Source organism: Nicotiana tomentosiformis, chromosome 2 (assembly GCF_000390325.3).
Source record: "Nicotiana tomentosiformis chromosome 2, ASM39032v3, whole genome shotgun sequence".
Lineage (NCBI taxonomy): Eukaryota > Viridiplantae > Streptophyta > Magnoliopsida > Solanales > Solanaceae > Nicotiana > Nicotiana tomentosiformis.
The window spans coordinates 94,717,990-94,730,819 of NC_090813.1; the positions used below are offsets into that span (position 1 = coordinate 94,717,990).

General features: G+C 40.6%; 2 protein-coding genes across 2 annotated transcripts; one reads left to right on the forward strand and one right to left on the reverse strand.

Moving 5' to 3' along the window:
* Nucleotides 1–49: 49 nt before the first annotated feature.
* Nucleotides 50–4,232, forward strand: LOC104114203 (photosystem I assembly factor PSA3, chloroplastic). Its single transcript, XM_009624588.4, has 3 exons — nt 50–534; nt 2,619–2,783; nt 3,680–4,232. The coding sequence occupies exons 1-3, from the start codon at nt 142–144 to the stop codon at nt 4,001–4,003; spliced, it is 882 nt and encodes a 293-aa protein (XP_009622883.1). The 5' UTR covers nt 50–141; the 3' UTR covers nt 4,004–4,232.
* Nucleotides 4,233–4,697: 465 nt separating this feature from the next.
* Nucleotides 4,698–9,217, reverse strand: LOC104114210 (formate dehydrogenase, mitochondrial). The gene is made up of 6 exons (XM_009624599.4): nt 8,997–9,217; nt 7,417–7,588; nt 6,061–6,601; nt 5,575–5,699; nt 5,165–5,277; nt 4,698–5,056 (listed from the first exon to the last, which is right to left on the reverse strand). Exons 1-6 carry the CDS (start codon nt 9,087–9,089, stop codon nt 4,943–4,945), a joined length of 1,158 nt encoding a protein of 385 aa, XP_009622894.1. The 5' UTR covers nt 9,090–9,217; the 3' UTR covers nt 4,698–4,942.
* Between the last annotated feature and the right edge of the window lie 3,613 nt (nt 9,218–12,830).

Genomic DNA, 12,830 nt, shown 5'->3' on the forward strand with positions numbered 1-12,830 from the left:
AAATGACATAAGAATATTACTATTACGAAATGACAAAAGATAATGAAGCCTCAGAGTCAGATTCCCAAAAGATAAATGGGAAGGCCAATATCAATACAAAGATTGAACGTCCACCTCCACCACATGTAACACACCAGAGAAATGGTGGTTGTTTCCTCTCTTCAAACGAACCTCGATTTTTCTTCGAGTTCCTCCCTCTTTTTCAAACCCATCTCTCCTTCTCTTCTTTACTTTCGACGCTTCTATAGATTTCCCTGCTCAAGGAATAATAAAGCAGCTTACAACTCCTCCAATGGCAGCGCCGTCTTGGTCGTCAAGGCTTATATGGACGAGACAACAAATCCTGTTTCCAGTTTCGTTAATAAGGTCGTTGGTTCACTCCCTGTTGTTGGTCTCATAGCCAGAATTGTGAATGAGGAAGGCGGTGTTGGTGGCGATATCATTGATTTTGCTGAGTTCAGGAGACGGGTCGGTAACAAGTGTTCTATTACTGATTCCAGAGCTTTTTATGAATTTCGAGATCGACGTGGCAAGGTAATTTATTTTATACTTGCAATCAAGTGTCTTCGCTTACCTATCAATTATTAGCATTTCTTGTTACTAATTGAATTCGGCCTGCAACTTATATTACTTTTTGTATTGAACATCTAAATTTTGATCTTTAACAAGAACTAATCTAATTTGATATAGCAACTGAAAAAATTCAAATTGACTCATAGGAGAAGTGCACAAATTAAGACAGAGATAGTACTTTTTATAGAATTCAGGTCCTAATTTACTTCTAATTTAAACTTCTTATTTCTCCTTTAGTGACATATTCTTATAGTCATGGAATTGAATTGTTATGACATATTTAACACCACAAATTTTAAGAGTATTATTGATATGTACCAAATGTTCGGAATAAACAAAAATAATATTCACGGTAATAAAAGCAGAATAATAATGTAACACCGAGATACGGTAATTAACAAGAATAAAAGAGTGATAACGACACCAAAATTTTACGTGGAAAACCCTTTTGAATAAGGGAAAAACCACGGCCCCGAGAGGAGCAACTGATATCATTATAACAAGTAATTTTACACTTTGTAGGTCCGAGTAAAATACTCCAAAGACCACTACAACACTCAAAAGAAATAACCTCTTTTTTGATATTCTCACATCACTACAATATCGCTCGCTCTCTATTTTTCTCTACACAGTCTATTTCTCACAATGCCTGAGAAATATTCTCTGCAACTATTGTGTTGCTTCTCTTTCTGATGTAAAATGAGAAGCAAATAGCTTCCTTTTATAGAAGAAATGGCCTACTTCTTCAACCAATCAGAAAGAAGTATTGGTTGAAAATGTGCATTGCAATTTTTTCCTGACGCCCACCAATTTGGAAACCAAGTCCAATTTGGCAACTTGGACTTTTTCATTATAGGGATGGACCCTACAATCTCCCTCTCCAGACCCATTCACATGAATGAGGTAACACCGGACTTTTAGCTTGAGTGCATGCCAACAAGTTCTTTGTATAATTCGAACTTGTCTCTTGTCACAAGGGGTTTTATTCCCAACAACTAGTATCAGAGTACAGATTCTGCTCATTCACAAAAATATTATTTACGGTATATTTTACTTTGTGACAAAAACAAATGTAAGGAGTAAAATATGAAGTAACAAGATTCAACGGTAATGACGGTTTCTCCATATGAAAAAGAAGGATGAAGGACCTACTCATCCAACAAGGGTTACACATTGCACTAGATGGTAAAGAGGCAAAGCCGGAAACCATGAAAGCCGAGGGTTGGGAACAAACCCCCTGTACCAAGAGACAAGTTTGAATTGTGCAAAGAACTTGTCGGCATGCACTCAAGCTAAAAATCTGGCGTTACCTCCTTCATGTGAATGAGTCTGAACGGGGAGATTGTAGGGTCCATCCCAACAATGAACAAGTCCAAGTTGCCAAATTGGTGGGCGTCAGAAAAATGCAAATTTTCAACCAATACTTCATTCTGATTGGTTGAGGAAGTAGGCCATTTTTCCTATAAAAGGAAGTTATCTGCTTCTCATTTTACATCACACAGAAAGAGAAATAACATAATAGTTGCAGAGAGTATTTCTCAGGCATTGTGAGAAATAGACTGTATAGGAAAAATAGAGAGTGTGAGCGATATTGTAGTAAGGTGGGAATTTTAAAAGAATGTTATTTCTTTTGACTGTATAGTGGTCCCTGGAGTATTTTACTCAGGACTACGGGTGTAAAATTACTCATTATAGTGAATTATTTTGCTCCTCTCGGGCCCGTGGTTTTTTTCTCCTTATTCAGAAGGGTTTTCCACGTTAAAAATCTTTGTGTCCTTGTTCTTTTTTATTCCTGTTAATTACCGTATCTCGGTACTACGTTGTTATTACCGTGAATATTATTTCTGTAGGGGGTTTATTTCCAACACCAAAAGTGTGTTTCTTTATAAAACATTGTGTCTAGTCAAACATTGCCGTATAAAAGTACAATGAAATTGTTCAAGTCTTTTTCTAGTTTCTAGCCTGTGCAAAAAAATGATGATTATGCATAATATGAAAGGTCTCAAGTGAAAAATTGACCTTGATTTTCTTTGCGTCATTGATAGACAGGGGATCCTCTGTATGTGCTACTATGCTGTTGGTTAGCTGCAGTGGGAGCTGGTTTACTCAAATCTGAGGAGATTTTGGAGGGTGTAGCAAGGCTTAGTTTAGCAAATGATATTGAATTTGAAGAGCAAAACTTCATCGCATTGATGAATGAAGCAAGAGAGGTCAGCAAGATTTCATTTGCCAACGGATTTTTTAGCTTCTTTTCATTTACGTTGCACTATACTTTGACTTTCAACGCTCATCAGTAAAATACTAAAATGTATCGCATAATTCCTCCTTAGGTACTGTCGTCGAAGCGTACTCCAACTTTTTGTTTCTGTTTCCTTCTTTTGATGTGGACTCTGCTTTTATGTTGCTTGAATTCTCCAAAAGTGCTGTCATATTCGTGTTAGATCTTCCAAAACTCCATAACTTTTGGAGGACCCGACACACACCCGACAGTATTATTGGGGATTCAAGCAGCATAACTCTGCCTAACTCTTATTGAGAGGCCTATTAGCAGCAGTGTGCCAAGTAACTTGATATTACAGAGCCTATAGTAACTTTAACATGATACATGTGTTAGCAATTAGATATGATAACCCCCTAGATCGAACAAGATAATAGAACACAAAATACATGTAAATTAGTGAGAAAGTTGGCGCACGTGTAAAGATTAATGTAGGATCAGGTTTTCCTTCCTATATCTCTTCCTCAAGATGGTTGAGTCAATGGAACATTTATCACACTCATTTATCTTTAAAAACGGCATTATATTCAAGGAGACAGAGAGCGTGTTTATATAAAGGTTAGAGAACTAACCTAACGGCTAACAGCAAACAAAAAAATATGACGGGTCCTCCCATTACGAGCTTCAGCAGATTTGAGCCTATAATCACCGATTCGCTAGATCCACCAAGCACATAATGTGCACAGTTCAATAATCATATATCACACTTATGTTTGGGCTCTCGTTAGTGGACTACTGTTATACCGATACACTTAAAACATACTACTATATAAAAAAGCTTAGATAAAGTAAGCCCATGTTTTCTAAGATGTTCCATTACTTTTGCAGAAGCGGGCAAAATTGGGAGCTCCTACCCCTAAAATCCCCATGGAAATTCGAGCTGAGAAAGCTCTGGAAGCTATATATGTATGTTGCTTTGGAAGGGATCTGATTGAAGAAGAAGATGAAAAACTACTTAGTACCATGCTTAGTGCTGTCTTTCCTACAGTCGGGCAGCAAAAGGTAGAAAGCATTGTCAAAGAGAAGGCAAAGAGAGTAGCCGATGGAACTGAAGAAATCAAATATACAGAGCCCAAGCAATTATCAAAAGAAGCAGTTCAGCTGCAAATGAAAGACCTTGAATTTCTTAAGCAAAACAGTCTGAATCAGTGAGGCATGAAACTTGTTATCATCTCAAAGTAAATTTAGGTACTGGTGCTAGCATCAAGAGGAAGATTATCCCACATATTTTCAGTATACGAAATCACATGAATGATGCATCTTCTTCACACAATGCTGTTAACTAATTTAACTGTGCATGTTTATGCTCCCTGCTCTCTTTCTTTTGTGATCAGTTTACCTTTTCTACTTTCAATATATACAGTAGCTCCAATTTTGTATACATGAATGATCTATTACTTGCTATATACTAGAGTAAGCTGAACAAGTGTTCAAACGATTACTCGTTAAAAGATTCAAGAGCTTGAAACTTTTTCTTTTCTCTACATACTGGAACTTGGAGGGAATGTCCCCTATTCCAGTCATACTTCTGAGAAAAATAATCACTGTGAAGTACCCTATAGTATGATTGATATTTACAGACAAAAACTTAACTATAAATATACCACATTCCAATATGCGCCTATGATAATTTTGGATATGGTCTTCTTGGGGGTTAATTGGTCCATAGATCACATTTCTTCCCCCCACAACCACAATTATTAAATGATCTCATAGAAAATTAAGATCGTCATTCGCTACTACACCATGAAGATGCTTAATAATAGATGAGGCATATCTAACAAAAAGGATATACATCAGAGGAATTCCCGAGCACAAATTGCCCAGAACACAAGTACAGCCACCATAGCAAGAACATTTCCATCATAATAGGATTACTCAAGAACGATAATGAAGGATTATACATAGACCTCCAAAACAAAAGGGGACATGTTTACATCACAAATGTGACGCTAGAGCCAAATGGAGAAACTGCACTACAAATGTTCTAAAGGATGATAAGTAGCCGATTTTATCAGCTTATTACAGACGGGGCTTGCCAGTTTATTTGACAGAGAAGCCTAGACCACAACCCTAAGGTACATAAGTGATTTAGCGATACTGAGGAGCCAGTTCCCCATCCTTGACAATGTAATTTTGTGCTGGGAAATCCTCGCCCTTGAAGTACCTGTCCAGCATATCCTTCGTCCCAGCAGCATACCGCAACTACAAAATTTCCCATCACAAGCTTTTCTCAGTTTTCAATTTTAATGTCGTCAAAGCAGAGAATAGGCAAAGCCTAAAGAAATTGGAGAAAACAGAGTATTTACAAACCTGTGCATCAATGGTAGTCCCTGAAATGTGGGGGGTCATAGCTTGGTTTGGCATGTAGCGCCACGGATGGTCCTTGGGAGCTGGTTGTGGGTACCAAACATCTCCACTGTATCCTAAATTTGGGGGAAAATAACCAAAAGAAGGCAGTCAATATAATGATTATTCTACCAAGGATTCCACAATTCAACAAGATTTCTAACTATTTCGAGTTTCAATGTCAGATTAAGTTCAAATTATTCCATTGAGCAACAGGAAAAACAGTTTTGTTAGGGAGAAAGAAAAGAAATAAGCAAGAAAATTTTGAAATTGAAGGAAAAGATCTATGATTTGATGTGTGAATGATGTGTCATTTAATATTAATGTTGCGGGCTCATCTCTTTGATTATGTGTTCAGGTGATATTAAAAATACCTGCAATATGACCACTATTACAAGCATCAACAACTGCTTGAGTGTCCATGATTGCTCCTCGAGCATTGTTTACAATTAGAACTCCCTTCTTCATTTTTGCAATTCTTTCCTTGTCAAACATCCCTCTGCATCACATAGTAAAAATTTTGAGGAATTTGACATATAGCGCATGGAAATAAACCATGACCTTAGTGACATGAGAAGACTGAATCAGCACGGGAAAAAACAACATCATCATCTCCGAGAATCTTAAAAATACTCCAATGGCAATCATATTTTTCTGGCAACGCAAGTGGGCGAGAACATCTATCATCCTACTGACTTCTAACATGCTGACAAAACTCCAAAGAGAAAATTAAAGGAAAAACAAAAAGAAAATATAACTCGTGGCAGTAGTTCATATAGAAAGAATATCAAATGTTTTGTGCATCAAGCCAAAAGGTGAAAGATAACTTGCCCAAGCAATAAATAGAACAGAAACCTTACTTTGTTTTCTCTGTAAGAGGCGTATTGACGACCACTATGTCACATTTTGAAAGCATCTTATCAAGATCTTCCTCAAACTTTGCCCCGATTTGATTCTCTAGCTCCGAATCCATCTTAACACGATCATGGTAAAGTAGATTACAGTTAAATGGCTTCAATCGTTGAAGTAAAAGTCTACCAATGCGTCCTGCACCCACGGTTCCAACAGTCTTGCCTTCCAAATCATAAGCTCTGTACGCAATGCCAGCAACATTCCACTCCCCATTAATAACCTGATGATGTCCAGGCAGGAAATTTCGGACAAGAATTAAGATTCGCATCAGTTCATCTTCCGCAACTGAGACAACATTGCTCCTGGTGACCTCTGCTACTGTCAACCCTGCGGCAGCAGCAGCTTTCAGATCAACATGATCTGATCCAATTCCAGCTGTCAGCAGAAGTTGTAAATTTTTCGCCTTCTTGATCCTTTCAGCCGTGACATAGGCAGGATGAAAAGGAGTAGTAATCAACACGTGGAGATCAGGAATGTGTTTCTCAAGCTCTGCAGAGAGGAAGTCATGGAACAAAAAAAAATATTATAGATGGACAGACACAAAAACTTTAGCCCAGGAGAAATTTCTTTCTTTTGACCAAAAAGTCATTTTAAATAACAGTTATAGAGCATAGTCAAGGATTCAGAAGTAAAAAAGAAAGACACAGCGGTTTGTGTATCAGACTTGCACCATTCTCATGATAAATGATATCAATCAAGCATTTATACTAAGCATTTCATCCACCAGAAAATGTTTACTATTATGTGAAAGTGAAAAGCATCCATATGTGCACTCTACTAAACAAGCCTCTGCAACTTTGATAAATTCTTGTCTAAATCACAAAATTTACCCGTAGTCTTATCAAACTACAACTAAACTCTTGATGTATAGACGTTTTGCAAATGCACACAGGTATATCATGGGAAAACACTCCTTTTTTCCTTCCTGTAAGGAACTACCTCACAGTGTCCAAATTTTACATCATAATTCACTTGCAAGTTGCAACAAAGGACCAGCACTAATAAAGCAAGTATTTTCTACTTGCTTTGCTCTTTATCTAAATAAATGCTCCTGATATGACCATTCAATTCTCCTCACATGAGCCGTTTATTTAGAAATTAAGCACATATATGCATGTTTTCAATTAAAAGAACTCCTCCTTTTCAGCTGGATTCATGCTCCCAAAATCCATACAGAGAGAATTATGTAAGATTATAGTCGTACAAGAATGAAGGGCCAATGAATTATCTTTACAAATGTGTAGGCATCAATGGAGTAAAGGTTAGGATAGAACATATGAGATTACAGATGAGCAATAACTAACCACAATCTGGTCCTTCTTTGTCAGGAGTGACTATGTACTGATGACCTTTAGATTCTAACCATTCGCGTATCCCCAAGGCATTTTCGGCACAGCCCACAAAGTTGGGGTTCATTTCAGCATATTCGTTTGCTTTATAGAAAACACCAACAATCTTTTTGCTACCAGGGGAAGCCTGTAAAATAATGAAGAGAGAAAAAGTGAGTGGACAGACAAACATGAAATTTTTACGGTCATATAGCAAGCTGATATGTGTTAAACTTATATTTGACTCCTAAAAACTTGTAGATGCACCAGTTTGCAAGAGATAGACTAGGGGATGATGCTAATTCAAGCTCACCTCAAGGCAATTAAAAGCTTGAAAAGGCCTATTATGTTTGATAAATCCATGAAAGACTAAGCAAAATAAGCAACATTCGGTATACTTGCTTTGATTATTTCCTTCAAGCTAACAATTAATAGGAGTTTTCATGATCTTCACATAAATTAGGCAATTATGAGAGCCATTTTCCTGAAATATAGGGAGAACAAAATAAAGTACTCTAGTTTAATAAACAAACTAGACATGGGAAATCAGTTAATACACCTTTGTCACTTCATTAAATAAGAAATATCACTTAGATCTTATTTGTTCCCAGCCAGCTGAAATTATTGTACCGAGAAAATATTTTCCAAATCGGAACTAGTACAAACAAAGTACTCTCCCGTTTCAATTTATGTGACACTTTTCGAGAGTCAATTTGACTAATCTTCAAAGATAAATTAGATTAGATCGACTCAATATTTTAGAGTTAAATTTAGATATTCAAAAACTATACGAAAAATACCAGTTCACATGAGTTTGAAAGTGGAAGAAAAAAAATGTTACATGAATTAAAACTGAATGAGTAATAATATATTGGAAAATTGATGACACGAGTGCCTAGTGCATGCACCCTGCTACCATTGTCCTTGAGACCCGTGAAACGTTGTTACTCTGGACCTACTTGATATAAAAAGACCAGAAATTGCACGTGAAAATTCAAGTAAACAAGCATCACGTGTAAAGATCGGAAATAACTGTTGTGGTCTGCCGGCGTTAGATTTTCCGTTAAGGAAAAGCAACCTATCATAAAAAAATCAACACTATAGTAAACCAAATACAAAATTTATTTGGCACGTAACAGCTGTAAAAAGGACACATTAATGAAAAGCTATTAACTCTCTGCCATCCAGCAGCAGAGCAATTTCATTTGGTATGAGGGAAGGGGGAGTACATGGCAGGCATCCAATTGGTAGAGCGTCGTTAAATTCTACCCGAATCAAAAACTGAAAAATAAAAAAATTATGCTTTTTTTGTGTGTCTGTGTGTGCTTCTTCCCCCCCCCCCCCCCAAACTCTTTTCTGCTGTTCATTTCCCTTTCTTTTCTCTGTTCCAAACTTTAGGGTTATAGACTGTAAATTTTCTAGTCCCCGTTCACTTGATTCCCGAGGAATCGGATATGATCCGTGCCAAATTCTAACAAGGGGGGAAAAACTAGGTCATATCAAACAAACAAAAGCAAAAAACAGTCCCAGAACTGATTGAGGAGAAATGGATTTACCTGAAGTTCTCTAGTAAAAACTAAGGAGGACGGTGATGGTGAAGAGGAAGCAAAAGCACGAGCTGCTGTAGAAGCCACACGTCTCATCGCCATCGGAATTTTTTGTATTTGCAGCAAAGAGTTGTACTTACTAGAAAGAGAGAAGAAGAAGAAGAAGAAGAAGCTCCACTTGGCTTTGATGACTGTCACTCAAGAGTCCTAATGCTTTTTTATAGGAAATACCAGTACTCACTCGCTACCTGATTGTACATAAATTTATCTGAGTACGTGTATGTACAATTGAAACACGTGTACAATCACTCCGCATGTGACCTGTTACGCGGCGCCTTCCTGAAGTTCCTTGGAAGGGCGACGTAAGGCTAAGCAACCGATGTCAGTACGGTTGTTGTCCGCCAACTGAGGTCCCCTCCGTACGCTAGACTAGATTGTCAGTGCCGTACGGGAAAACCAATGTCACGAGCAATTGAAAGAGAGCAGAAAAGAGAATTGAGAATGAAAGAAAGCTTGATTGCATTGAATGAAAGCTATTACAGAAAACAAGACGGTGTCGGCGGGGAGAGACACCAGTACAGAGAATTGTTTGCTTGCTTGAAAGTTTTGATTGCTTGGTCCCCCTTAATAATGCTTAAAAAAATAAACCAAAGTTACATGACTAGACCTATGAAAGCTGGAAAATCACATTTAAAGAAAATGCAGCAAAACTACTCTATATTTACAATAAAAAGGACTTAGTCTTCTACAAAGCAGCAGCAAGTCCGTTGGCAGCAACTTTGTCTTTAGCATCAGGGTCTGCGTGCGCGGCATTGTCTGCGCGCGCGGCGCTGTTGGCTTTTGCCTGTGGCTGGGCGCTGGCGATGGCTATCGGTGGGGCGACAGAGGCACATGCGCGCTTGTCACTTGGAGCTGCCGAGACCACGGGGCCGACCGTGGCGACGGGCGTTGGGAGGCTGGCCAGGACGCCACGGGGCGCGTCCAAGGGATCATGGGGCATGGCTGGAAAGCCGCCCATGACATTCTCCCCCACCTGAGTTGGCGACGTCCTCGGCGCCTTCCTTGCAAGGTAATCATCAATCAGGCTCTTGTAGGCTTTGAGGTTTGTTCCCCTCTCCCAAGTATTCTCCTCTGCATCACATCCCTGCCATTTCACCAAGAACTCCTAGTGATCTTTTCTTGAGGCGTGAATTACTCGATCATCAAGAATAGCTTCAGCACGCCTTTTTCCGGTTGAATTGGGGCCTCGAATACTTGGTATTGTGAGTTGGCTTCGTGAAGGATCCTCCATATCTTCCCGAAAAGGTTTCAGGAGACTGACATGGAAAACAGGATGGATTTTCCACCAAGCTGGGGTATCCACCCGGTATGCAACTTTCCCAATGCGCCTTTCAATGGACAAGGGTCCAATATATTTTTGCAATAGGCGAGGGTCATGGACCCCTGCAAACAAGTACCGCTTTGGGATTTTGACCATCACTTTGTCTCCCACCTGGTATTCCACAAAGCGGCGATTCTGATCAGCATGCCTCTTCATCCGCTTTTGGGCTTTGACAAGATAGCTCCGCACTATCTCCAAATTTTGCTTCCATTCTTTTGAGAAGCTGGCAGCCCGAGGAGATTTTGACATGTTTGGTGCGTTCACTGTGTGTGGGAGTAGCGGTTGCTGTCCGGTAACAATTTCAAAAGCGCTTTTGTTGGTACTTGAGCTCTTTTGTGAATTGAAACACAGTTGAGCAGCATCCAGAAGCTTCACCCAATTCTTCTGCGATCCGGTCACAAAGTGCCGGAGATATTCCTCTAGCATGCCATTGAATCGCTCCGTCTGGCCATCAGATTGCGGATGAAAACTTGAGCTATGACTCAATTTTGACCCGAGGCACTTAAAGAGTTGGGTCCAAAAATTGCTAGTGAAGCGTGAGTCGCGATCACTAACAATGTCTTTAGGTAAGCCCCAATACTTGACGACATGAGAGAAGAATAGTCGAGCTGTATCTTCTGCTGATATATATTGTGGGGCTGCTATAAAGGTAGCATACTTGGAAAACCGATCCACCACAACCAAGATAGTTGTGAGATCTCCGACCTTGGGCAATCCGGTGATGAAGTCCAGGGAAACGCTTTCCCAAGGTCTTTTTGGTACAGCTAGTGGTTCCAAGAGCCCTGCCTGCGTCAAGCGGTCTGACTTATCTTTCTGGCATACTAGACAAGTCTTCACATACTGAGCGACGTCATCGACCATTTGAGGCCAATAATATGCACGGCGAAGTAATGCCATGGTGCGTTCCTCGCCGGGATGACCGGCCCACAAAGTATCGTGGCATTCTGCAAGAAGAGTCCGTCGCAGATCTCCTCCTTTAGGAACATAAAGTCGGTTCCCTTTCACCTTCAGGAACCCATCTTCGGTGTAGAACTGGCGAGTCTTGCCCTGTCCTACCAAATCAACCAAATACTGTGCAGCAGGATCCTTGATGAGTAGATCCTGTATCTGGTCTTTTATGGTGGTGGTTACTTCGCTTCCCTTTAGGGCGGCGAGTACACACATCGATGCTAGATCAGCTCTCCGACTGAGTGCATCAGCAACATGATTGGTCTTTCCACTTCGGTACTCCAGGTTGAAGTGAAATTCCGCTAGGAGTTCCTGCCACCTAGCCTGTCGTCCATTCAGCTTTGGCTGGGTCATGAAATGGCTAACGGCTGTATTGTCTGTCTTGACCACGAACGGGGCTCCCAGTAGATAATGCCTCCAAAGGCGTAAGCAATGAACGACAGCCAATAATTCTTTCTCATGAGCGGCATAGCGCCGCTCTGCATCCTTCAGTTTCCGGCTCTCGTACGCTACGGGATGCCCTTCTTGTAGCAATACTCCACCAAGTGCATAGTCGGAGGCATCTGTTTGCACTTCGAATGGCTTGGCCAAGTCAGGGAGGGCCAAGACTGGGCTACTAGACATAGCCATCTTCAATGCGTCGAAGGCCTTTGCCCGCTTGGGGCCCCAATCCCACGGGGTGGCCTTCTTGAGAAGTTCTGTCAGCGGCACTGCAATGAGGGAGTAACTTTTCACAAACCGCCGATAGAAGTTGCATAGGCCAAGGAACGACCTCAAGGCATGTATATCCTTAGGAGGCGGCCATTCTGTAATGGCCTGAATCTTCTGCTGGTCCATCTTGATCCTCCCTTCCTCGATGACATGTCCGAGGAAGTCAATTTGTTTCTGAGCAAAGGAGCACTTGGATAGCTTCGCATATAATTCGTGCTCCCGCAATCGGGCTAGGACCTTCCGCAAATGCTCCAGGTGTTCTTCTAGTGTCTGGCTATATACCACAATGTCATCCAAATAAACCACGACGAATTCATCAATGTATTCTCGGAAGACTTGGTTCATCAAGGTGCAAAATGTGGCTGGCGCGTTAGTCAAGCCAAAGGGCATAACCAGGAAGTCGTACGACCCATATCTTGTCACACAGGTCGTCTTGTGCTCATCACCATCGGCAATCCGAACTTGCCAATAACCTGTCCTCAGGTCTATTTTGGTGAATACCGTCGCACCACCCAGTCTATCAAACAAGTCTGCCATTAGCGGAATAGGGTACTTGTTTTTCACGGTGATTTTGTTTAGAGCCCGGTAATCCACGCAGAGTCGCAAACTACCATCATGTTTCTTTTGGAATAGCACAGGGGACCCGTATGGGGACTTAGAGGGCACAATGATCCCTGTGTCTAGCATTTCCGTCAATTGTCTCCGAAGCTCGGCGAGTTCGGGTTGTGACATTCTGTATGGCGCCCGGGCAGGTGGCTTCGCACCCGGCACCAACTCAATCTCATGGTCCACAGTTCGCCTAG